This window comes from Astatotilapia calliptera, chromosome 7 (genome assembly GCF_964374335.1).
Source record: "Astatotilapia calliptera chromosome 7, fAstCal68.1, whole genome shotgun sequence".
In the NCBI taxonomy this organism is placed as follows: Eukaryota; Metazoa; Chordata; class Actinopteri; order Cichliformes; family Cichlidae; genus Astatotilapia; species Astatotilapia calliptera.
Window position 1 is genome coordinate 54,915,467 of NC_137428.1, and position 22,458 is coordinate 54,937,924.

The window sequence follows — 22,458 nt, forward strand, 5'->3', positions numbered from 1 at the left end:
TTAACAGAAAGAAGAAAATTCCTACAAGTTTAACTCGACTGCGCTCTAGTTTTTCAAACAAACAGCAAAACTTGACAAAAACCTAAACTGCACCGCTTCATCGCGACAGTACCATTTAACGTGTATTTTATGTCTATTTAACTCTAGTCCAAAGAAAATATCATGTGCCTTTTACCTCTTAGTATCTGACTGAAGATGAGGAAGTAGTTGATTCTCACCTACTGCAGAGGTTGAAGTGTTGCGCAGAATAGTTCAGTAGCACAGGTGCTGCGGAGGGATGGTGCAATACTAAAGTTTAAATGTTCTGCACAGCTTATCACAAACTCAATGTGACCTATTTCCCAAATGGGAATGGCCATCATTCCTGGATCACACCTCTTTTCCACAGTATTCCAGTTAATGCATCCTCCTCCCTGGTGAAACGAGGGGGGGCCCTGCTGGTATAAAAGAAGCCTACGCTTCTTCAACCTTCACACTTAACTTCCTTCTCCTTCAGTGATCACTGACTTAACTTTAAGGTAAGATATCTCTATCTCTAAGATATTTCTATACAATAGGTTCATTGAGTTTTTGTCATTATTATTATCATGATTATTTAAGGTGTGACTGAACACACTAAAATCAGGATGGAGAAAAGAGAAGAGCAATGATTTACATTACAGTGGCAGAGGTGGCTGAATGGATGTATAGGATTGCATGTGTTTGTCTGTTAAACAGATGCATTTATTTCTTTGCAGCGAAGGCACACAGTGCCAGAGGAGTTAATAAGGCGGCCATGTTTATGTTTAATCATGCCATGTTACATAGTCGTAGTAATGTAAAGCACCTTATCAGCTGTGAGTAACAAGAGTGTCTATCTCTGCATCTGGGTGGGGAAACTGAGAACTCTGTCACTAACACTGTCTTCTCTGTTATGCTGTCTAGTCTCAGTTGTGTCTGTAAGAGCAGAAGCTAAGATGACTTTCTACGATGACATTTACCCATTCTACACTGTACAAAGGACTCCGTTTATCTTCAGCAGCCGCTTGCTCACCATTATTCTGGTCTTCCTTGTGTTAGCGGTCAGTCTTCTTCTCATTCTACCCGGGATACGAGGGAAGTCGGTGAGTGCAACCAAGTCCAAAAAAAGAAAAACTATTACTCACTGCAAATGAGTGACGAAACCTCACTATTGTTCTCTCTCTTTCTGCGCCTCCAACAGTGGTTGCTGAAAAGTGCAAAAATAATAGCAGTTGTAATGCTGTCATTTCAGTTTCCTCACCTTTTTTTTCCATTTTAGTCACCTGAAATAATTTGTCTGTCTCTTCCTCTCAGCGGCTCTTCTGGACATTTAGAATAGTTACCAGCTTGTTCATTGGTGCCGTGATAGTGGGTGAGTTTTGCATTCGTATTGTTTTTCAAAGATTTTATTCTTCCTGCCACCTTTGTTTTCTAGACTTTCAAGTTAATTTTTTCCCTGCAGCACTCAACTTCACTAACGACTGGGCCGAGGCCAGAATGACCACGAAAGCCACCTATAAGTCTTTCAGCAACGCGGTGGTTAACGCGGAGATTGGCTTGCATGTCGGACTGTATGGCATTAACGTTACGCTGAAAGGTGAGTCACAGTAAGCAACCTGTGACGTCTCGTCAAATATTCCTGCAGTTTTTATTGTGAAAGGAGTCGGTGCTACAACAACATCTTCTGCATATACACGTCAGAAAAGTTCCTTTTTTATCTGTGTTGCTTAGTAGTATTTACATCTGTTTGATCTCACTCAGGGAATCCTGTCGTACAGTTTAATGAGACCATTGACTACAATGAGATGTTCACCTGGCATGACACTATTGAAGAATATGAAGAAGCTCTGGAGAAAGGTTTACCCAACCCCATTCTGTATATCGCTGAAAAATTCACCCCGAGCAGCCCGTGCGGTCTCATCTTTCAGTACAGATACTCTGGACGATACGCGTCTGCAACACTCTGGTGATTGTTAATAACTCATATCTTGATTTTGTCAAATAATACCGTGCGCTCTAATTTTCGGGCGATGTAGAAATTCCAATCCCTGTGCAATAATTGCTCCACAGGACAGCATTTTGCTGCTGGATGCTCGCCAACATCCTTTTCTCCATGCCAGTAATCCGGTACGCTGGGTACATGGTGGTTGCCACTGCTGCATTCATCTTCTTCTCCATGATCTCCTTCACCACCATCATGAATGTGCCTCAGTGTGTTTTCTACATAGGAACTGACTCCTTTGAAACAGAATACAGCCATTCGTTTTGGCTGGCCCTGGCTACAGGTAAACACGTGAATTTGCACATAGATTTTGCATGTTTTGCACTTGAATTTATCATTCCAAGCCCGACTGTTACTAACTCAGGTGATTTTCAGGCATCCTGTGCACCCTCATTGGGCTTCTTGTGGTGCTGCTTGACTTTTTGGTCCCTGAGAAGATGAAAGAGGCTTTCAGTGTCGGTGTCGACGGCTGTGAAGACGAGGATGATTCATACAGTGAGGGCTACCTGAATTCATTTTTCCTCGATGGAGTGACAATTTCACCAGTGAATTTAAAAGTTACAGAAGTAAGTACATTCATGAGGGTGGTTCGTACAGTTTTTGAGAATATTAGTAATCAACAAATTATCTTTCTGCTGCCTGTTAATATCTCAATCATTTGTTTAAAGCAGCAACAGTTCTTATCTTTAATATAAGTAAATTCTACTGTGGGACAAGACCGAACAGTGTATTAATAAGGCATTCCCATAGTTAGTTTATACGGCCGCCATAGTCACCTTTATATCCATGATAAAGACGTCGTTCAGCTAACTTTGATCGTTTTCTTTCTGTGTTACAGGAACATTTATGAAGCTGTGCAGATTCCCTCTCAGGGAGATTTCTTTGTTCATACTTGAAAATAATTTTTGTTGAATGTGTTACAGTTAAAGTCTCGACTTTCACATGTGTTAGTTATCTGTGTGAGCCTGTAAATAATAATGTCTTAAAATTGAGTCCACTGTAAATAGTCACATTTGTAAAGGTCACTCTCATGTTGTAGTAGCTGTAAATAAACATAACTTCATATGGGATCCATACAATGTGTATATAGTGTGATGGGTGTGGATGGTAGAGCTCTCGTTGTTTTGCTTGTTTGGTAATGAAACATGAGACAACACAGATACATATTGATTGTACACAGAGTATACACTTTAAGAATCCGCTTTTTTAAATGAAATGCACATTTGGTTTTATTTACATTAAACTGATCAGAAACTTGGTCAAAGACATTATTAACCTCTTAAGCCCCAACGCCCCCTGATACGGGGGCAAAAGGCAGGGGATCAGTTAGGCTTGGGGCTTAAGAGGTTAATAAAATTAAGCCTACTCGATCCAAGAAACTGCTTAAAAACTGAAGATGTAATACGACAGCACGTGCTACTCCCTCCAGAGACCAGTGCAATCTGGCTCTCACCAGAACAGAAAACATTAGAGTCTCTAGTTTCAGAAACACAACTCCTAAGCTGGCAGCATTATTGAATACCTGCAAGAGCCAGATGGCACAAATTTACGACGGGACTGGTGAACACATTTCTGAACATTTAATGATATACTAAGCAAAAACAAATGTGCTTTTTATTTCTAAAAGGAGATTTCTAAGCGACCCCACACTAGTGAGAAGCAGCGAGAGCCCGAATGTTGGAACATGTGGTTTCCTTGCATCAGATTCATGCACACACAGTGCTCTGATAGGTTGAATTGATTCTCTTGTAATCCTGTTAAATATGTTTTTTTTCTGTCCTGTAATTTTTTAAGAGCTGAATAAAATGAAAACAAACAAGTGCTCAGCAGTGAAACTGTATTTTCTGTGTGTTATAACTGTACATTCATTCAGTATTGTATATTCTGATACATTCTTGTACGCTCTGGTAAAAGTAATGATCATCCATATACTGTATGTCCTTGAAAATTAAGAGTGTCTTTGGCCTTCAGCGTCACCACAATACACAGAGTTCAGTGCCTTTGTACAGCATCTTATTATCTTCTTTTGATACTAATTGTAATAGATTAACATGTTGGATTGAGAATGAATCCCTGGTCAGTAAATCGTATTCTTCGTTATCACATGCATATACTGCAGAAGTTATATGGCCTTTCCAATCAAGTCCTTGAGAAATCCAAAGTATTTACAGTAGAAGTACAATTTTAAACTCCATACACATTATAAAAATGACTAAATAAAAAATAAATGTACTAATTTATCTCTTCATAAGAAAATAAACATGACCGTAAAGCTACTTTTCTTCAACACCATAAACTCACGTACAGTACTACAGACAGAGTATTCACATTGTAAGGCCATTATGACGATGTAATTCAAGATAAAACCTGGGAAAATGAGAAACGGATGTTCTTTACAGCGTCGCGACAACAGGCCAAAAAAAATAAAATGATAGAAAAATAAATTCTCCTCGTCCCACTGAGCCACCCGTCTTATTGTCGTCACGCAGCCAGACATGCAGAGCTACAGTGGGGCTGATCCATGCAGGGTCCTCTATATGTAGACGGGCGTCTCCTGTCCCGTCAGCAGTCTGAACATCACAGCAGGCATCGTCTTCATGTTGATCTGGCACAGAGGGAAACATGAAAGAAGCAGGGTGGGTAAATGCAGGGTGTCAAACATGTGGCACACGGGCCCTGAATTGGCACCACAAAGACTCTGAGGCGGCCCACAGGAACGATTTGGGACTTTTAACTGCATTTTTATAAATTGTACAGTTTTTTCTACTGATAAAGGCCTCCTTCACGATTGTTCGTACTACACCTAAGTTAAAGAAAAAAAAGAACAATGAAATGACAAAGAAATCCTATTTTTTCACCATCTAATAGAAGAGTTTCTATTTCTTTATGGTATCTTTTAAAAAGCAAGAAAAACTTTGCTTTATTATTACAGGTCAGTCTGGGCAATGAGATACATTCTCTGTGCTTTTACACATCTATTACTTACAGTTTAGTCCCAAAGTGCCATGTTTACAGATTTCTTCCATTTACTACAGCAGAATTTCTTTATCATATAGAAAAACTGAGACATGCAGCTAAAATTGTACTTCTTTTTTTGTATGTGAAGATATCAGAGGGGTTCTGACTGGGGTTAAACTTATCCCTCGCCTGAAAGTCAAAGTGGGCTGTATGTGGCCCACAATGTAAAGTGAGCTCCCTGGGTTAACCCATCAACTTCAGATGCATTTACACATGCACAGATATGTAATCGGCCCTAATTTACTTACTCCTCTCTGTCCCACCAGAGACTGAGAAAAGGATTCAGATGTATTGCTGTCAAACAGAGATCTTTTCTATCAGAACGTACACTTGAAGAAATTACAGAGAAAATACAAGAGTGGTTGAAAATTAAGTTAAAGTTTTAAATAATATTCGGTATATATTTTTGATTATGTTTAACTTTAAGTTTTATTTACAGCATTGAAGCATTGAGCATCACAACACAAACTGGGATCTGAACCATCAGGTCTCCTCTGTATTCTCCATCCATTTGTTTGTGTTTAATACTAGTTTGATATGTTGCCATATTCATTTACTTTGGTCAAGAGTTAAAAGATGTATAACAATTTCCTGAAAAAATTAAAAAAATCAATGTGAAGCATGAGCTGCCTGACAGTTAGTTTGAAACAGCTGAGTTTATCTAATTGAAACAGCGAACAACGTGATGGTTTTATTGGAGTTAATGTGCTGGACTATGAGTCAACAAGGAAGGGCAAAAGAATTTCCCAAACTGTTCCTTTAAAGCACGCTCATAGGGATAAATTGTAAACTTGCACTCAAGGAAATAGATTCCTGTAATCACTGTGAAAGTACACAATAGTTAATTTCTCTGGAATGTGAGTTTTCTCACACAAACATCCTTTATTGTACTAGTCAGTTTTAATTTAAAAAAAAATTTAACCATGGTTTGTTTAATCACAGGATTTTATTGACTTTATTGACCCATCACTTACAGGCATTCTGTGGCCCTGTGTGTACCCAGTGATTTGGCTTTAAACCAAACTCTAATGTGCATGCATCTATGAAAGGCCTGTGTGGCACAGTGTTTGTGTGGTGCAGTAATCGGAGAAAATTGCCATCTTGTGTCATGAGGAGTTCCTACCTCACCCACAGAGATGGACAGGGTTTGAACTATCTTCTCGTGTGCCATGGCAACGACACTCTGACCATTTATTTCAATGATTCTGTGTCCAACACGAACGCCGCCTCTCTCAGCGATACCGCCTCGCATCAGGCTGCAGATCTGAGGAAGCAAAATAACCCCAAATGTGGAACTGCATCATAAATACCAACACTCCCAGTCAACAAGGGGGTATGTTGTAAATATTAACATATTTTTGGCATGTACTAGAGTAGCTTTCATGGTTCACAGTTCACAGTTCCTTATTTATCTTGGCCCTGGTGCAGCAGCTCAAAAACTATCAGAGCAGAATGACGCCTGAGCTTTTGGCTCACAGCAATTATTTGTACATACGCTGAGCTCATTATTGCTATTTTTAACATAAGCAGCCATCACTGTGATGCTATAACATGACAAAAAAACCTGCATGCACCTAAGCATTTAATAAGCCTGAGTTGAAAGTTCAATCTTAAGTTTAGAGTCATGGTAACGAGTGATACGGCTGCACTCACAATGCCATTTTGAACACTGAAGCCGAGCTGGAACTTGAGATCGGGTCTCTTGATGAGGACGGTGGTGACAGGAGGGCAGCTTACAATACTCAGCTTTACCTTCACCTGGTTCTTCAGACCCTGGGACACATTCAGAAACGCATTCACATGTTTCAGAAGTCAAAAGGTTTGTGGAGGTGGACTAAAGACTGGTGCTGTCCCTGTGCTTATGTGGTATTTCTATGTGCTTGTTAGTGTCATGGTCAAAATTACATTTATTCATTCGTGTTCTTCTTTCCTGTCCACTTAATCCTTTTAGGGTGAAAAGAGGGACCACCTAAAAGTCCACTAATATTTAGGTACTTTCACTGTAATTCATACTTTTGGGCTGTTCAGTCCAGCACTACTAACTACAGATAGTTTTCCTTGTGCTATTCTTTGATTCAAATACTTCCTTATCTAACTTATGACTCTAAGTAAAGGGCTAACTGGAGGTTCCTGATGTACTCCATACCTTAATGATGCCCTGGCAGGTGGCCAGTGGCAGCCCCACGAGACTTGTGTCATTGATGGACATAATCTGGTCGCCCACGTTGAGTTTTCCAGAGCGAGCTGCGGGCCCACTGTTCAGCATGCTGGCCAGGATGACCGTGGGCAGAATGGAGCCCCAGCCAGACTCGACTATTACCACGCCGAGGATCTCGCCTTTCTGCTTCTCTATATACAGCTGTAATACAGTATACAAGTATTTTTTAAACCTTTTTAAGCACACTTTGAATTTCATATTGAAAATTAAATCAAATCACTTTTATTGTCACATCACATGTGCAGGTACATTGGTACAGCACATGTGAGTGAAATTCTTGTGTGCGAGCTTCACAAGCAACAGAGTTGTGCAAAATACAATAATGTAAACAAGCAAAATACAAGAATGGCTACATCTGAAACTAATAAATATATGTACAATATATAATAGTTTATGCATTTCATAATAGTATATGCATTTCATTTAGCGAGATTCTGTTAGGGTGGAAAATCCATCAGTCATCATTTACAATTAGCCAACAGTGGAATAAAAAACATGTCACACCTCTTTACAGTTGTCTGAATTTGAGAAATGAACGAGGTCATCGTGGTACATTTCCTGGGAGCTGATGATGTCACTGTATTGTTTCTGGCTCAGGTCGGTGGGATTGATGCCATTGGCTCGCAGGAATTCTCTGTAGGCCACACTGAACGCCTGACCAATAGACTGTGCGATTAGCTGCGCCTACGGGAAGGGGAGCATTTGGGGGAAACCGCTCAGCAGAAAGGCTATCCCAGCTGACAACAGCAAGGAAGTGACCAGAGATTATTGTAAAAATGTAAAACTAGAGCGTAAAGTAGAAAAGAATGGCAATACTTACATCCTCTGATTCAAAGACATAGCAGATCATTCTGTACTGGCTCTTCCCTTCGCTGGTGGAGTCCGAAGATTCAGAGAGCTCCTCTGATGAGGCCTGAGACATGCGCCTCCGTGCCATCAGAACTACAATGCTGCCGATGTCTGCGATGTAGGAGATGGTTCGCAAGGCACTGTCCATCATTGTTTCCTATGAGGAACAAAAGTAATGACAATCATGATTCAAAATAAATTGTGTTTATGCACAAGAAGAAGGCAACACACAAATTTAAGAGCCACTGACCTGTGTGTCAGCATTCAGTACTTTGACAGCTTTAGTGGAGATAAACAGGTCCACTTCTGTCATCATTTGAGAATCTTCATCTTGGCTCTTTGAGATAAACAGAATTTTAATAAGACGTTTTGCATTTCAGAGAATGAATGTGATGCTTTAATCTTGCATAGCATTTTTTTTCTTGCACCTCAATAATAACGCTTGTGCTTATGCCTGAAAGGCAGAGACAGTTTAAATTATTCTTTTCAAACTTTGCTTTTGTGACCAGCAGTTCATTTGTAGTTACATTCAAGGCACAAGCACAGGATATAACACTTAATACACAGGAACAAAAACATGTGGCCGTATCAAAAGAACAAAGTGGCCAAAAGAAAGACATGCAACAGCTCCACTGTGTGGTAAATAGATGAGGTTGCTGCACAGCTGACTTTTTATAAATAGGTCACAAGCAACATACAGTTGTGGTCAGAAGTATTAATACGTGTTATGATCATTGTAATTTAGGGCCTTGAATTATTTCTTTGAACTGTTCATTTTCTCAGTGTGGAAAGATTGTACAGCATACATCTTTATTGCACTTTGAAAAGAACTGGGTGCACAAGTTTGACTTTAGTTTGTATTTTTTTTCTAATCCACACAGTTTTAGATGTATACATACACCTCCACTAATATTTGGTTAAACGTCCCTTAGTAAGTTACACCTTTACCAGAAGCTTTTTGTAGCCATTAAGAAACTTCTGGCATAATTCCTGGTGTATATTTGACCACTCTTCTTGGCACACACCCGGTTTTTGGTAAGGCCATTCCAGCTGTTTAACGTTAGCCTGCTTCATCCATTCAAAAACCACCTCACACGTGTGCTTTGGATCACTGAGCTACTGGAACACGCTGAAGAACTTGGAGATAGTCATTCTTCTTCATTATTACAACCACTTTGTACAATGTAACAGTACTGCTGACAGCAAAACAGCCACAGTGCATGATGCTACCACCACCGTCCTTTACAATTGGTACAGTGTTCTTAGGTTTGAAGCTTTCACCTTTACAAACATACTTGTTGTCAAGTGTGGACAAATAGCTCAATCTTTGTCTCATATGGCCATAAAACCTTTCTCCAGAAGGCATTTGGCTTGTCCATGTGGGCAGCTGCAAATTTCTCTCGAGCTTGAAGGTTTCCATTTTGGAGCAGGAGCTTCTTTCTTGGTCGGCACCCTCTCGGTCCGTGATGATATAAAACTGGATTCACTGTGGACAGTGATGCTGGTGTTCCAGCAGTTTCCAGCTCATGGTAGGCTTGAGCCTTAGTGGTTCCTGGGTTATTCCTGAACATCCTAACCAAATTCCTCTTATTGTAGGGGGACAGTCTGGGTCTAAATCCAGATCTCGGCAAAGTGATGGCACATCTGAATAACATAGTTATGTACAGTTGTTTAAGTTAACAGGCCTTAACCTTGTCAAGTTAAAAGACAGAACTCAGCACCACTTATTAAAAGATTAAAGTAAGTGTATCTATATAATTGAGCCTGTATGTATACTTCTGGCCTTGTATGTATTAAATAACATCCATCCATTCACTTCCGCTTATCCTTTTCAGGGTCGTGGGGGGCACGGGAGCCTATCCCAGCTGTCATAGGGTGAGAGGCGGGGTACACCCTGGACAGGTCGCCAGTCTGTCACAGGGCTAACACACAGAGACAGACAACCATTCGCTCTCACATTCACTCCCGCATTCACACCTATGGGCAATTTAGATTGATTGATTAACCTAGCCCCGCTAACTGCATGTCTTTGGACTGTGGGAGGAAGCCGGAGTACCCGCAGAGAACCCACACCAACATGGGGAGAACATGCAAACTCCACACAGAAAGACCCTGGCCTGAACTACATACATATTATTTATTTCAACTGCGAGCATACATGTAGAATAAAGTCAAATCCCTAATAAAGTCGAGTCCCTCCAGCCAAAAATAAAAGCCAACTTTTCTAAGGCTGAAAATCCCAGATGGAGAACATCAAGAGAATCTAATCAAGTCTCCTGGACCCGAATTCAATTTGTTCCCTAGATTTCATTTCAGTTTGTTCCCACATTTTGATGCTGGCCAATTTAAAGATTTATGAACTAAATGGATGCATGTTGGTAGCTGTAACAACCCTGAAGAAGAATTACCTTGATTTGACTGACAGCTTCATGAGCCTGGGACATACGGACACTCTTGGATGGGTTTTTATCAGACAAAACTTGAGTGCAGCCAAGGTAGTTAGCAGCAAAGATGATCCCATCAATAAGGTCTTCTGGCTCACAGGGACCTGGGACTGTGTGACAAAAAGACCCCTGTAACGTGCAGCACAGATTCATAAAAATGACAACATTTTGAGAATATTCTGAGATATTTACCATCCTCAAAGCTGGGAAACGAAGCAGCTTCCTGTGTTTTCTTTTTTAAAAAATGTAATAAGTTGGACTTCAAGGGCAAATATTTTGCAGATACAGTATAAAAACCTATATCTATCACAATATCCACGATTGCCTACATACAAAACTTACAAAAACAAATGTTTCTTGGGAATACGATTAAAGAGACAGTAAAAGACAGTTTTTTGATCAAAAACTGGATGATAAGAAGCTAAAAGTAGCTGAATTTTAACCTTGGGAGTGTTGCTGTCTTCTGCAGAGACAGGCTCTGGACACTGAGACCTCGTCGCCTGCTCTGGCAGCTCCTCAGGTATTGCAGCCGGGCTGAGCTTCTCATTCTGCTAAACAAAAATAAGTGGGGGGTGTTTTCTTCTTATCTTGGACAGTTTGTGTTTTTTAACATTTCTTGTTGTCCTGTGCCGATTAAGAAGAACTCATAAAAAGTGATGAAGACTATTTCTGGCGATGCATAAAATTAAAATTGTGCTGATCCCCTCTAAACCACAGCAGAGGCAGGTTTGGCACAAACATTTACAATCACAAGCCACAGGGGACAAGAGCTGACAAAGATGTGTCCTATTTGCATTGCTTACCTGCTGGGGTTTCTCTAGCCGTCTCTGTCTCTCCTCGAGAGACTCCCTCTGTTGTTCTGGTGTGTGAAGAGGAGCCAGGGATGGCTTGATAACCCTGGGTTCATTCTCCCGGCTGTTAGCAGTGGAATTACTGGGTCTGGGAACAGGAGGAGGCTCTCTGTGAGGCTGGGGTTTCTGGGTTTCAGTAGGAGGCTGAGCATGGGAGTGGCGAGGTGGGGGAATAGGGTGTTGCTTACTGGAACTGGACCTAGCTTTGGTCCTCACGGCAACTTTTTTGCAGTCCCTGGGCAAAGTCTTTGGACGCTGCTCAGTGTTGCTGGTCATGCATCCTTTGATCCCAGAGGCAATTTGCTCGATGCCCTCTCCTGTTCCCCTCCTTCCTCGCCCTTTACCCTGCCGCTCCTTCTCCTTTGAATCTATGTGAGATGGCTCACACTTCTTGCTGGCTCCTAGGACATTAGGGTTCCTTGTGACTCGGACGTCACCTTCTCTTTGCCGTTCCTCTCCCCCCTTCCTAATTCTTTCGTTCTCATTACCCTCATAAAGGCTAGCCTGCCTCTGAATACTGTCCTCCGTCTCCTCTAAATCCTCTATAAATTTGGCCCCATCTAGCACCTCTTCTATCTCATCTCCATCACCGAAGAAGAACCTGTCCTCCTGGCCCTTTTTAACTCCCCCTTCTGTTTCATCACCAGCAACTGGAGCACAATGCGACCTGAAGCGATGGCTCATCTTACTCGGCTTAGCGTCTGATTGTGATCCCTCACATATTTCTGTGCCATGCCGTGGCCTCGGAGTCATCTGGTCAGGAGCACTGGTGTTCTCATTAGTATTATCACTGACAGCATGCTTTATATAGCCACCGTCCTCAGGACAGTACTGCTTGTAATACCTCATGTCCACACCGCCCTCTCTGTTCAAATGCAGAACCTCATCATAGTCCTGCTCGACATCGGAGCCCACGTTGTCGTACTCAGAGCAGGTGTCCTCCATGTCCTCAGGACTAGGGTCACAACTCATGTAATAGTGATTTGCAGAAACAGGAGAAGTCAGCTGGTCATTATTATCCTCCTCCAGCGCACAAGGTGGTTGCTCAGTCGCCTCGTTCACCAAACCTCCCCGCTCTTCTTTGCTCTGTCCAGGACCGGGGCATGATGAAGTGCCGGGTACCAATATTTTGGAAATGGATCCTGGCCTCTTTCCATGAGCCATAACTGGCCCCTTTAGCCCACTACCCTAAGCCCTGTAAACATTAATAGAAAATCAATTTCACATTTTTGAGAAATGTTATATTTTCAACAGTATATCATCATTCAGACTCTTTATATTATTATGAAAAATAACTGAACACATATTGTATTTTGCAAATGACGTAGGTTCATCACACTGGAGAAATCACCTTCCAAAGACTTCGATGCTCTCTTTCATAAAAACAGAAACTCTTCAGCAACTCTTCTCAGTTTTCGAGCTCCTCCGCTACAAGCCTACAGCACAGGTGCCGTCAATTTAAATAACCAAACATCAAAGATTCCTCTTTGCATATGGTCAAAGATCCACTTTTGTATACAGTGACTATCTCTGTCATACTTTAAAAACACACACACACACATCCTCCCTCCGTACCAAACATCCATATTTTACTTACATGCACCATCTCAGTCCATTTGTCTTTGATGGTGTTTGTTATCTGTGATCTTGGTCCGTTGTGCCTGCTCTAATTTTGTCTTGATGTCCTGCAGAACAGGAAGCCTGCAGTAAAACTACAGACACACAGCCTTCCTTCTGCAACACTGCTCTCTATTCTTAGCACCTCCCACCACAGAAGCACAGACATATGCAGATGCTCTATACTGGCTTATTGTAAGTCAGTCTGCCTTCACACACAATTTAAACTCTTCTCTTGCGGGTGAAAGTCATCTGCTTAACCTAGTCTAGCTCTCTCACACACCGCTTGAAATATAACATCCTAAAAAGTTATTACAAAATTCTGGCACAAGTAATGCTGACAAAAATGCTGCCCATGCCTGCTTTCAGATTGTAGCATGTGGTGTTTTCTATAAACTATGTTATTGTTTTATAGTTTGCTAAACAGTATCTTCAAGAAGCTGCCTTGAAAAACAGTAAAGAACCAAAGAACAACAACACAAAACTGTCTAAATTAGTCAGAAAGTACTTCACAGCTGAACCGATAGAAATTAATCGTGGAAAAATGATTACAGCTGTTAATTAAAAGTAAATACTGGCATTTAACGAGTTCCAGCCTCTCGAATGTAACTATTTGGGTTTTTTTTCTGTCATTCTTTTACCGATAGTCTACAGTTGACAGAAACGAGAAATTTTAAATAGAGACATGATAGTCTACATTGACCAGACACTTTATAAGGTACACCTAAATGGTACAGAGCTGAACCCCCTTGTGCTTTCGGAACTGCCTTAATTTTTCATGGCATGGATTCAACAAGGGTCTGGAAACATTCCTCAGAGACTTTGGTCCATATTGACATGACAGCATCACACATTTGCTGCAGATTTGTTGGCTGCACCTCCATAATGTGAAGTCCACCACACCCCAAAGCTGCACTACTAGATTGAGATTGGGTGACTGTGGAGGTCATTTGAGTACAGTGAACTCCCTGTTGTGTTCTGGAAAGCTGTTAGAGATGATTTGAGCTTTGTGATATGGTGTGTTCTTCTGCTGTCATAAAAGGATGGACATGGTCAGAAACAGTAACCAGGTAGGCTGTGGTGTTTAAGTGATGCTCAGTTGGCACTAAGAGGCCTAAAGCGTGCCAGGAAAATATACTTGGAACCACTGCTGGTGCTGCTTTTATGTTTTTTACTCCAGATTCAGACCCTATTTTGCAGCAGTCTCAGTTTCCTGTTCTTATCTGAGAGGAGTGGCACCTTGTGCGGTCTTTTGCTGCTGTCACCCATCCGCTTCAAGGACTAACATCATGTGCATTCAGAGATGCTCTTCTATATGCATAGACTGTACCAAGTACTTATTTGAATGACTGTTGCCTTCCTATCATCTCGAAGCAGTCTGGCCATTCTCATCTAACCTCTGACATTCAACAAGGAAAAACGCCGCTCACTGGATCTTATCTCTTTTTCTGACCATTTTTCTCTATAAACCCTAGAAATGGCTGTAATCCCAGTAGATCAGCAAGTTCTGAAACAACTCAGAGCAGCTCGCCTTGCACCAACAACCATGCCACATTCAAAGTCCCTTAAATCAGCCCCATTTCTCATTCCAATGCTCAGTTTCAATGTCAACAGCCTGGTTCGACCATGTCTGCATGCGTAAATATGCATTTAGGCATATGCCATTAACTTTGTTGCCATGTGATTGGCTGATTAAATATTTGCGTTAACAAGCAGCTGAACAGGTGTACCTGACAAAGTGGCTGGTGAGTGTGCATTCAACATATATTCTCAATCAAGAAAACATCTGGCAGATTAAGAAATGGGGAAATATCTGTTATTCGCAGCCCTACAGTAATAATACAAATGTACAACAGCAGGATTTAACACCAGTAAATTAGAGAGTATCCATCAATACAACATAAAAATGCTGTTGATTTTATTTATCAATATTATAATGATATAATTTATGATTCTCTCAGCTCTGAATTCCACCAAATCTCTTTTCATCCCTGTCATCATTTAAAAGAAGTGAGCTCCTTAAGTGTGAATGTGATGCTCTCAGTTTAGTAATACATGCTTTACATTTGATTAGTACAGGATATGTGAGAGGCAGCACACTGACAGTGCTGTGCTACACGCCCAGTATAAACATGTCATCATCAGCATCCTCATCTCAGCATGAAGCATCTAAGCTTGAGGCTGAAAAGAAAAATCATAGAGCAAACTATTTGGCTCAAGCTAAAAAGACTCCACAACGAAATGAATCCTATCAGTGTTGATCAGGTCATTATGCAACTGGGATTATAGCATCATCAGCACAAAAAACCTCTAATCCCTGCTAACAGTCCTAAGCATGACTTCTCCATGGTGCTGAACTGGCAATTAAAACAACAGGGGCAATTACAGAGTAGAATTGGCCTTCACCATTGCAGTTTTCTTGCACCTGCCCTGCCCTTGAAGAATGAGTGGTAGTATTTTATAAAGCTATTACGCCTAACTTTTGCCGCAGCTGCAGGGGTGGTTGTTGCTGTGGCTCCAGTCTCCCCACAAGTGGACGCCGCATTTCCCTCTGCCTAGATGTCGATAAGATAATCGGATATGTCCTGCGCATATACCGTGCATTAATGGAGCGCGCTCCCTCCACACACGCTCTCTAGTGGTTATACCATCTGGAGGCATCTTATTATCCTACAGCAGCTGGAAAATTCACATCGACCTTGATGTGAAGCATGGAGACTGCACCATGCTGACACCCAACTAATGGGCTGATGTGCCACAGGAGCACGCACATCTAGCATCGTTTTCGCTCTGTGACAGAAACACGAGCAGGCCTACATGCATCAATATTGCATGCTCCCCTCTATACGTGCATTAATATATGTGTGTGCCACTTACCGACATCAGTCCTGTGGGGGCCTCTCCCTTAAAATGCCCGTTTGCTGATCAGATGAGATTGATCTCCGGGATGGTGATTTTTGAATAAAAGCCGCACAGCAGCCCAGGAACCTGTGTAGAAAATACACCCCCTAACACAGGCACACACGCACCATGTGCTCACTAGTCGCACTGTTCTACCCAACATAAAACATTAATGCACACGCAGATGCACCTCTATATGAATGGATTGTATTTTTATGTTTGTTTGTTTTTAATTTTTTAGTCATTTTATAATTTGTTTAACAGTATAAGTGGTGGCTTGTAAGTCATTAAATAGACACCCAAGGTGTGATTTATATTATTAGATTATCTTTACTTTAAAGCCATATTTAATATGATTATATCTTACAGCTTCCTAGGATTTATTTGCGTTTGTTGAGGAAAAATATCGATGTATCTGGGATCGATTTCGATGTTCTGCGCTCTACTGGTTGTGCCTAAGAAGCGGGATTGGGTGCCATATCTGCTATCGGTATGTTAGCTATTGTTTTGAACCGCTGACAGGCTGTATTTTATAGTTTTCTGCTGGATTTGTGAGGCACTAAGAGTCGCAAATGTGTGACCATTTTAAATGAGACATAGGTAAGCTAGCATACGAAGCATTTCTACACCGAAAGCGCAACTGTCAGAGTATGCAACAAAGAAAACCTGTGGGGGAAAATAGTTTTCACCGAGCAGCACCACCACTGCCGCCTGCATTGCTGAAACATGGCCGAGCGAGCTAACAAAGGCAAACTCAGGGGACGTTTATCATTGTCGAGAACCAAAAAGACGGACAATGTTGTTAAAGTTGGCACTGCTGCCAGGGGTGCCACCACAAGTCCAATCACGTCGTTCTTCTCCAGCAAGCCTCCACCTAAGCTGGCCTGTCCCCTGTGTGGCCAGCTGGTACCGAGATTCAAGATCAATGAGCATATTGATCTGCAATGTCAGAACTTTGAGAGAGGAGACAGCACTGTCGGCTCAGCAAGTAATAGTGTTATCTCAAGCACTCAGCTGTCACCCAGAAGGAGTCTCCCAGAGTCTCCCGCGGAGGATCGAAAAGTGGAAGAAGCGGGTGAAAAAGGCAAAGAGACCAAAACAAGCCCTTATTTCAAAAAGAATAACTTTCAGCAGGCACCACGGGAAATAAACAGCAAGACGGTGGTCAGGACCATTGACCTTGGAAGTCTTTCTTCTAAATTATCTAGAAAATTTCATAAGGCACCTGAAAGGAAAGAAACAGTGGACGAACTTGATGAGACACTGAATAGCTCACAGAAAGAAAATCTTCTGATTCAGAGTTTAGAAGACAAAAAAGAGGACCTGCCAGTCAGATCAACCAGTGTTGTCTGTGTAGCAGCAGTGGAAGATCCATCACATTCAGAAAAACAACATAAATTTGAAAACAAAGCATCTAAATCTGATACTGTCCAAAAACAAGTTACTCCGAAGCCGCACTCTTCTCCCTCCAAACCAGCAAATAATTCACAACAGGCACCACGGGAAATAAACAGCAAGACTGTGGTCAGGACCATTGACCGGGAAAGTCTCTCTTCCAAATTAGCTGGAAATTTTCATAAGGCATCTGAGAGGAAAGAGACAGTGGATGAACTTGATGAGACACTGAATAGCTCACAGAAGGAGAATCTTCTGATTCAGAGTTTAGAAGATGAAAAAGAAGGTATGACACGCCGGTCCACCAGTGTCACCTGTGCAGCAACAGTACAAGACCCATCACATTCAAAAAAACAACATAAATTTGAAAACAAAGCATCTAAATCTGATACTGTTCAAAAACAAGTTGCTCCAAAGCCACACTCTTCTCCCTCCAAACCAGCAAAACGAAAAAGTAAATCTTCCATTAGTAAGGCAGCTAGCTTTAAAAAGAAAGCCAAGCTGGAGAAGAAGTCCTCTGAAGGTAAAGCTGGAACAACTGATCTGGATCAGCATGAAACTGTAGTAGCGTTATCTGCTTGTGACCAACCTTTGAATTTAGAGGAAACGTGTGAGGAAAAGGTTGCGGTTGTCAGTGGTGATTTACTCCCAGTGTTTGGTGCCGATAGCATCACAAGTGAGCAGAGCTCGACTACGGCTTCGCCGCACCTTCCCTACTACCTCAGGAACTTCAAAACTGTACTACACGCTGTGCTGGAGAATGAGGATGACAGAGAGTTGTTCAACCAAGATGATTTGTCCTTTATACGTGCATTTGAAAATCTGTCAGGTATGTTAAAATATTATTCAATAGTTATTCTAAAAACTGTGAAAATCTGGCTTTATTGTTCACATGTATTCTCTCTCTTGAAGTCATGGGACAGAAGTTGTATGTGAGGCTTTTTCAGAGGAAACTGAAGTGGCTCCAAGTAAATAAGCTGGATTATGAAGAGATATGCAGCGATCTTGGACCCATTTCACAGGAACTGGTTCAAAGTGGTTTTCTGGAGACAGGTAAATGTGTAAAAAATTTAATGTCTCCTTTTGTTACTGTCATTTTGTTACCGTTCGATATTCATGTTTTTCCAATTATGTTATTAATATGACTGCACTGATCACATTTAGCTATTATGTTGGCATCATGTTAATGGTTGAAGCTAGGAAATACAGTAAAATGTTTGGAATAAACATCAAATTACATCAATGAATAAACATCACCAAATTTTCTCTAATAATGTCCACGTCTGGTGTTTTTACCTCTCAAAGAGAATGACCTTGAAGACTTGGGTGAGGCTCTGGATCTCCTGCCGGCTCCTGAACTCAAAGCTTTGGCTAAGACTTTCCACCTGGGCAATTCAGCGACCCAAAAACAGCAGGTAGTGGACGGGCTGCTCCGCCTTAGCAAGCAAAAGTCTCTTTTCACTCTGACCACTGCACAAAACAGTGTCGGAGCAGTGATTCTTAAACGGTAAGATAATTATTTATGTTATGTTTTTTTAGTACCAGTATTGCAGTGGTGGTCACACCCCATCCTGTCTTTAAAGGGCTAAGCAGCTTGCAGGTTCCTGTGTCCGTCTCTGTCGGGGTCCTCGGGCTGTCTTCTCTCGTGTTCTCCTGCTCTTCTCTCTGACGGACACCGTGGAAGAAGAGGAGATGGCAGCTGGAGGACAGAGCCAGCTTTATACCATCCTTTTGGTAAACTCAGGTCGTCTGGCCTTCCCAGACTATACAGTACAGCGTGTAGCCAAGGTTTTTCAGGATAGAGAGGACCTTATCAGGTAAGGTTCTACCAAAATATCTATAATGACTTTCTTATGTTTTATCAAGCAGGATAGGCACAAATAAGTACTAATAATGGCATGCATCACACCAGATATGAAGCTTCCATGCGAGCACTGCAAGAGGTGATCCTGGCTATGCAGGGTGGTCAGTGGGAGACGGCCATGGAGCTCTATGCTGCAGCCAAAAGTCAATGGCTAGTGCTGAAGAAAAACAATGACCTCAGGTGCGAAATCATAAACATTTGCTTCAGTGTTTCCAAAAACAGTCAGTTGTGACTGATAACAATATGATTTGTTTGCAGTCATCAGGAAAAGCTGCCTGTATTTCTGCGCTGCTTCACTGCAGGATGGGCTTACACTCGAATTTTATCCAGAGGGGTCGAGATTTTGCAAAGGCTCCGTCGCTATGAGGTTTCTGAACTTGTCCATTCACCGCGAAACACAAATTAAAGTGCTTGTTCATGTCATTGTTGAAGATCTCATGGGTCTTCTGTTCGTGTCACAGGAAGCAGTTGAAGAGCTGCGGTCTTTGCTATTGCAGTCCGTTTACTGTCCTGACAGCCGCGGGCGATGGTGGGACAGGCTGGCACTAAACGTTCACCAGCACCTCAAAAGTCCTGAGCAAGTCTGCACCCTTCTCTGTTCTCATTCACGTCCTACTGAGACAGTCTGATTTAATTTTTTGTCAGATGTCTTGTGTTAATCTTTCAATTGTTGGACTGTGTTCTTTACCTGTCAGGCTATCTGTGCTATTAGAGATGGGCTGTCAGACCCTTTGGTGCGTACAGGACATAAACTCGCGCTGCATCACAGAGCTGTTAGAATGAAAGAGTCTGCCAGCTGCAAGAAGTACCGCCTGCAACTGAGAGACCTGCCCACTGTCCAAGTACAAGATGTCAAGCATGTATGTTTTTCACAGTGTCAGTGTGTGGGTTTCAAAATGGAACAGCTTAGTTTTTTAGCTCACCTAAAAGATGCTTTTGTGTGTGTCTGTGTGTTTGTTTGTTTGTTGTTACATCTGACTGCAGGTGACCATTCGAGGACAGCTGTTTCCTCATGAGGGAGGCATGGGAAAGTCTAAATTTCTTTTACCAGCAAATGAAGAGGGCGCTCATTCCACTGTAATATGCTCTGTAGAGGAGCTGTCCTTGGCGCATTACAGACAGCAAGGTTTTGACCAAGGTAAACAACTTTTTTTCTCCTGTAAAAATGTATAGATACAAACAGAAACAGTAGGTTTTTTTGTTTTTTCTTTTGTTTAAGTATTATTATTATTATTATTATTATTATTATCATCATCAGGGATCCATGGAGAGGGTTCAACATTCTCAACACTGTTTGCTCTCCTGCTGTGGGACATCATTTTCATGGACAGTATTCCAGATGTCTTCCGAAACCCATACCAGGTAAAGAAAGGTCTATACGTGTTTATCTGAATATGTATGAAACTCTAGAGCTCACGTTTGTTTTCCCTTACAGACGTGTCCGCTGGATTTTTACACCGACTGCTTTTATGAAAACAGAAAGGATGCAATCGAGTCTCGTGTCCAGTTACTTTGTGAGGCGTCTGTGGAAACTCTGCAAAATATGTTGGAAGATGTCTGGAATTCCCAGGAGGGAAAAGTGTGTTCGTTGGTGAGCTGGGAACGTTTCTCATCCCTTCAGCAAGCGCAGGTACTTAAGGTTTTAAAAGTACATGTTGAGTGCTGTCAGTATACAGTGTTTCTCACATTATGTGTCAGCGCAGTGGGGCAGATGAGGACACATTTTCCTCAAACACACTCTAATAATTGTCTCACCTCATTACCAAGTTTGGCGCATCCTTCATTGACAGATTAGCACGTAGACTCTTGCTTTGGAGCCATGCTGGTGTAATACATTTAGAATGGGGTTTGAAACTTTCTTGTGAAGCATTCAATGAATCTGTATGAGCTGATAATAGAAAAATAAGAAACAAGAAAAGGTCAGTAAACGTGCCCTTGTCCTGGATTTTTTTTTTGATGGCGTTGCTGGCATCCAGTTGAAGAAGACCATGTGTTTTTTTTCTTTGTACTGTTTTCATTGTTTTTTTGTTTTTATTTATATTTTACACAATGTGTTTTTTTTTTTTTGGGGGGGGGGGGGGGGATTGTAAGTTTCTACATTTCTTACTGTAGGTACCAACATGATACTGATGTGCAATTAGATGCTGATTTTCTTTTCTTTTTTCTCTCCCCAGTCTCTTGTTGCATGCCTGGGTGGAGCCTTTCTAGGTGGAGTAATAGCACGAATGGCAAAAGACTACAGGCACTGCCGTGGAGGTTTGCCCGATCTTGTGGTGTGGAACAGCTCAAACAACAGCTACAAGGTGAGATCACCTGCCATCCTGGCTTGTTTTGTTCTCTGTTTTTTATGGAATCAGGAGATTTTTGGTGCCCAGTAGTTTAAACTCTTGTGATGTCATGTGATTGTAGCTGGTGGAGGTGAAGGGGCCCAATGACCGACTGTCTCACAAGCAACAGATCTGGCTGGATGAGCTGCAGAAACTTGGGGCCGATGTGGAGGTGTGTCACGTGACTGCTACTGGAGCCAGAGGAGCTCGTCTGGAATAAACGGACACAGAGAAATTGACTGATAAGACTTGTGCTGCTAATTAATCAGACTGCGGTCAAAAAGAAAACATCCGCAATCGGACATGCTGGGAAAAAAACATCCTGTTTGATCAACCTATAGAGAATGGTGTAAATCTTGATTTCAAAATCTATAAAATTTCACCTTTCTATGTAGGAGGAGGTTAATGTGCTTTGTTTTGTATGGCATTATCATCTGGTCTTCAACAGGAAGTCGTGCACTATGTGATGAGGATCATCGTTAACAGCTTCCAGGATCAAAAATTGCAACTGATGCATGACAGTAAATAGATCCAGCCACTACACTAATATAATGGTGTTTCCTTTTTGGGACATCCTGTAATCACAGGATTGTGTGTTGCCATGCAACCAAGACTCACATTTTCTTGGCTGCTTGTAAATTACATGACAGCTCTATGAGTTTGTTATGCAATTAAACACTGTGATAATATGCCTATAAATAAGCTTTTTGCCAGTAAGCATTGGGTAATCAAAGATATCAGCTGGGTGCAAAAGAAGAAGTCATAGGGCTACTTTTAATCAGAGTATTTTAGGGCAGAACTGAAGGAAATTTTTAGTCAGCCCAAAAAAATCTGCTTCCTTTTTAAATGCTGTATAAAAAATAATAATAAAGAAAGAAAAAAATCTTGAAACAGATTTTCTGTTAATAAGCTAAGACTCTGCCTCAGCATGTTCATTTCAAACTTTGACATTGCCGTAAATCAGTTATTAAC

General features: G+C 41.5%; 3 protein-coding genes across 9 annotated transcripts; 2 read left to right on the forward strand and 1 right to left on the reverse strand.

The window, feature by feature from the left end:
* The first annotated feature begins 894 nt into the window (after positions 1-894).
* On the forward strand, positions 895-3,277 carry duoxa (dual oxidase maturation factor). Its single transcript, XM_026175682.2, has 7 exons — positions 895-1,103; positions 1,315-1,372; positions 1,463-1,597; positions 1,762-1,966; positions 2,071-2,285; positions 2,378-2,568; positions 2,841-3,277. The coding sequence occupies exons 1-7, from the start codon at positions 957-959 to the stop codon at positions 2,850-2,852; spliced, it is 963 nt and encodes a 320-aa protein (XP_026031467.1). The 5' UTR covers positions 895-956; the 3' UTR covers positions 2,853-3,277.
* A 545-nt stretch (positions 3,278-3,822) lies between these two features.
* apba2a (amyloid beta (A4) precursor protein-binding, family A, member 2a) lies at positions 3,823-16,045 on the reverse strand. 7 transcript variants are annotated; one of them, XM_026175609.2, is made up of 14 exons: positions 15,877-16,044; positions 12,980-13,067; positions 12,734-12,818; positions 11,335-12,577; positions 10,975-11,082; positions 10,724-10,763; positions 10,496-10,641; positions 8,338-8,424; positions 8,059-8,244; positions 7,743-7,922; positions 7,167-7,379; positions 6,674-6,793; positions 6,144-6,284; positions 3,823-4,607 (listed from the first exon to the last, which is right to left on the reverse strand). In XM_026175609.2, the coding sequence occupies exons 4-14, from the start codon at positions 12,544-12,546 to the stop codon at positions 4,536-4,538; spliced, it is 2,505 nt and encodes an 834-aa protein (XP_026031394.1). In that variant the 5' UTR covers positions 12,547-12,577; positions 12,734-12,818; positions 12,980-13,067; positions 15,877-16,044; the 3' UTR covers positions 3,823-4,535. The 7 variants fall into 7 exon arrangements, with proteins under 7 accessions (XP_026031394.1, XP_026031393.1, XP_080160803.1 ...); XM_026175608.2 differs by lacking the exon at positions 12,734-12,818; XM_080304677.1 differs by lacking the exon at positions 15,877-16,044 and having other exon boundaries at positions 12,980-15,523.
* Positions 16,046-16,338: 293 nt separating this feature from the next.
* On the forward strand, positions 16,339-22,400 carry fan1 (FANCD2 and FANCI associated nuclease 1). Its single transcript, XM_026175586.2, has 13 exons — positions 16,339-18,124; positions 18,208-18,348; positions 18,601-18,802; positions 18,879-19,112; positions 19,208-19,339; positions 19,418-19,526; positions 19,621-19,740; positions 19,855-20,019; positions 20,144-20,297; positions 20,418-20,521; positions 20,595-20,789; positions 21,334-21,462; positions 21,569-22,400. The coding sequence occupies exons 1-13, from the start codon at positions 16,627-16,629 to the stop codon at positions 21,704-21,706; spliced, it is 3,321 nt and encodes a 1,106-aa protein (XP_026031371.1). The 5' UTR covers positions 16,339-16,626; the 3' UTR covers positions 21,707-22,400.
* Positions 22,401-22,458: the final 58 nt, after the last annotated feature.

What these genes read in the sequence shown, in the direction of transcription:
- fan1 (XM_026175586.2), top strand. Translation starts at nt 16,627, where the DNA reads ATGGCCGAGCGAGCTAACAAAGGCAAACTCAGGGGACGTTTATCATTG. An exon ending in AAGTGGTTTTCTGGAGACAG is followed by an intron (nt 18,349 to 18,600) that starts GTAAATGTGTAA and finishes TACCTCTCAAAG; the next exon opens with AGAATGACCTTGAAGACTTG. An exon ending in GGAGCAGTGATTCTTAAACG is followed by an intron (nt 18,803 to 18,878) that starts GTAAGATAATTA and finishes CTGTCTTTAAAG; the next exon opens with GGCTAAGCAGCTTGCAGGTT.
- duoxa (XM_026175682.2), top strand. Translation starts at nt 957, where the DNA reads ATGACTTTCTACGATGACATTTACCCATTCTACACTGTACAAAGGACT. An exon ending in CCGGGATACGAGGGAAGTCG is followed by an intron (nt 1,104 to 1,314) that starts GTGAGTGCAACC and finishes TCTTCCTCTCAG; the next exon opens with CGGCTCTTCTGGACATTTAG. An exon ending in CATTAACGTTACGCTGAAAG is followed by an intron (nt 1,598 to 1,761) that starts GTGAGTCACAGT and finishes GATCTCACTCAG; the next exon opens with GGAATCCTGTCGTACAGTTT.
- apba2a (XM_026175608.2), bottom strand. Translation starts at nt 12,546, where the DNA reads ATGGCTCATGGAAAGAGGCCAGGATCCATTTCCAAAATATTGGTACCC. An exon ending in TACTGAATGCTGACACACAG is followed by an intron (nt 8,245 to 8,337) that starts GTCAGTGGCTCT and finishes TGTTCCTCATAG; the next exon opens with GAAACAATGATGGACAGTGC. An exon ending in ATTCAGACAACTGTAAAGAG is followed by an intron (nt 7,380 to 7,742) that starts GTGTGACATGTT and finishes ACTGTATTACAG; the next exon opens with CTGTATATAGAGAAGCAGAA.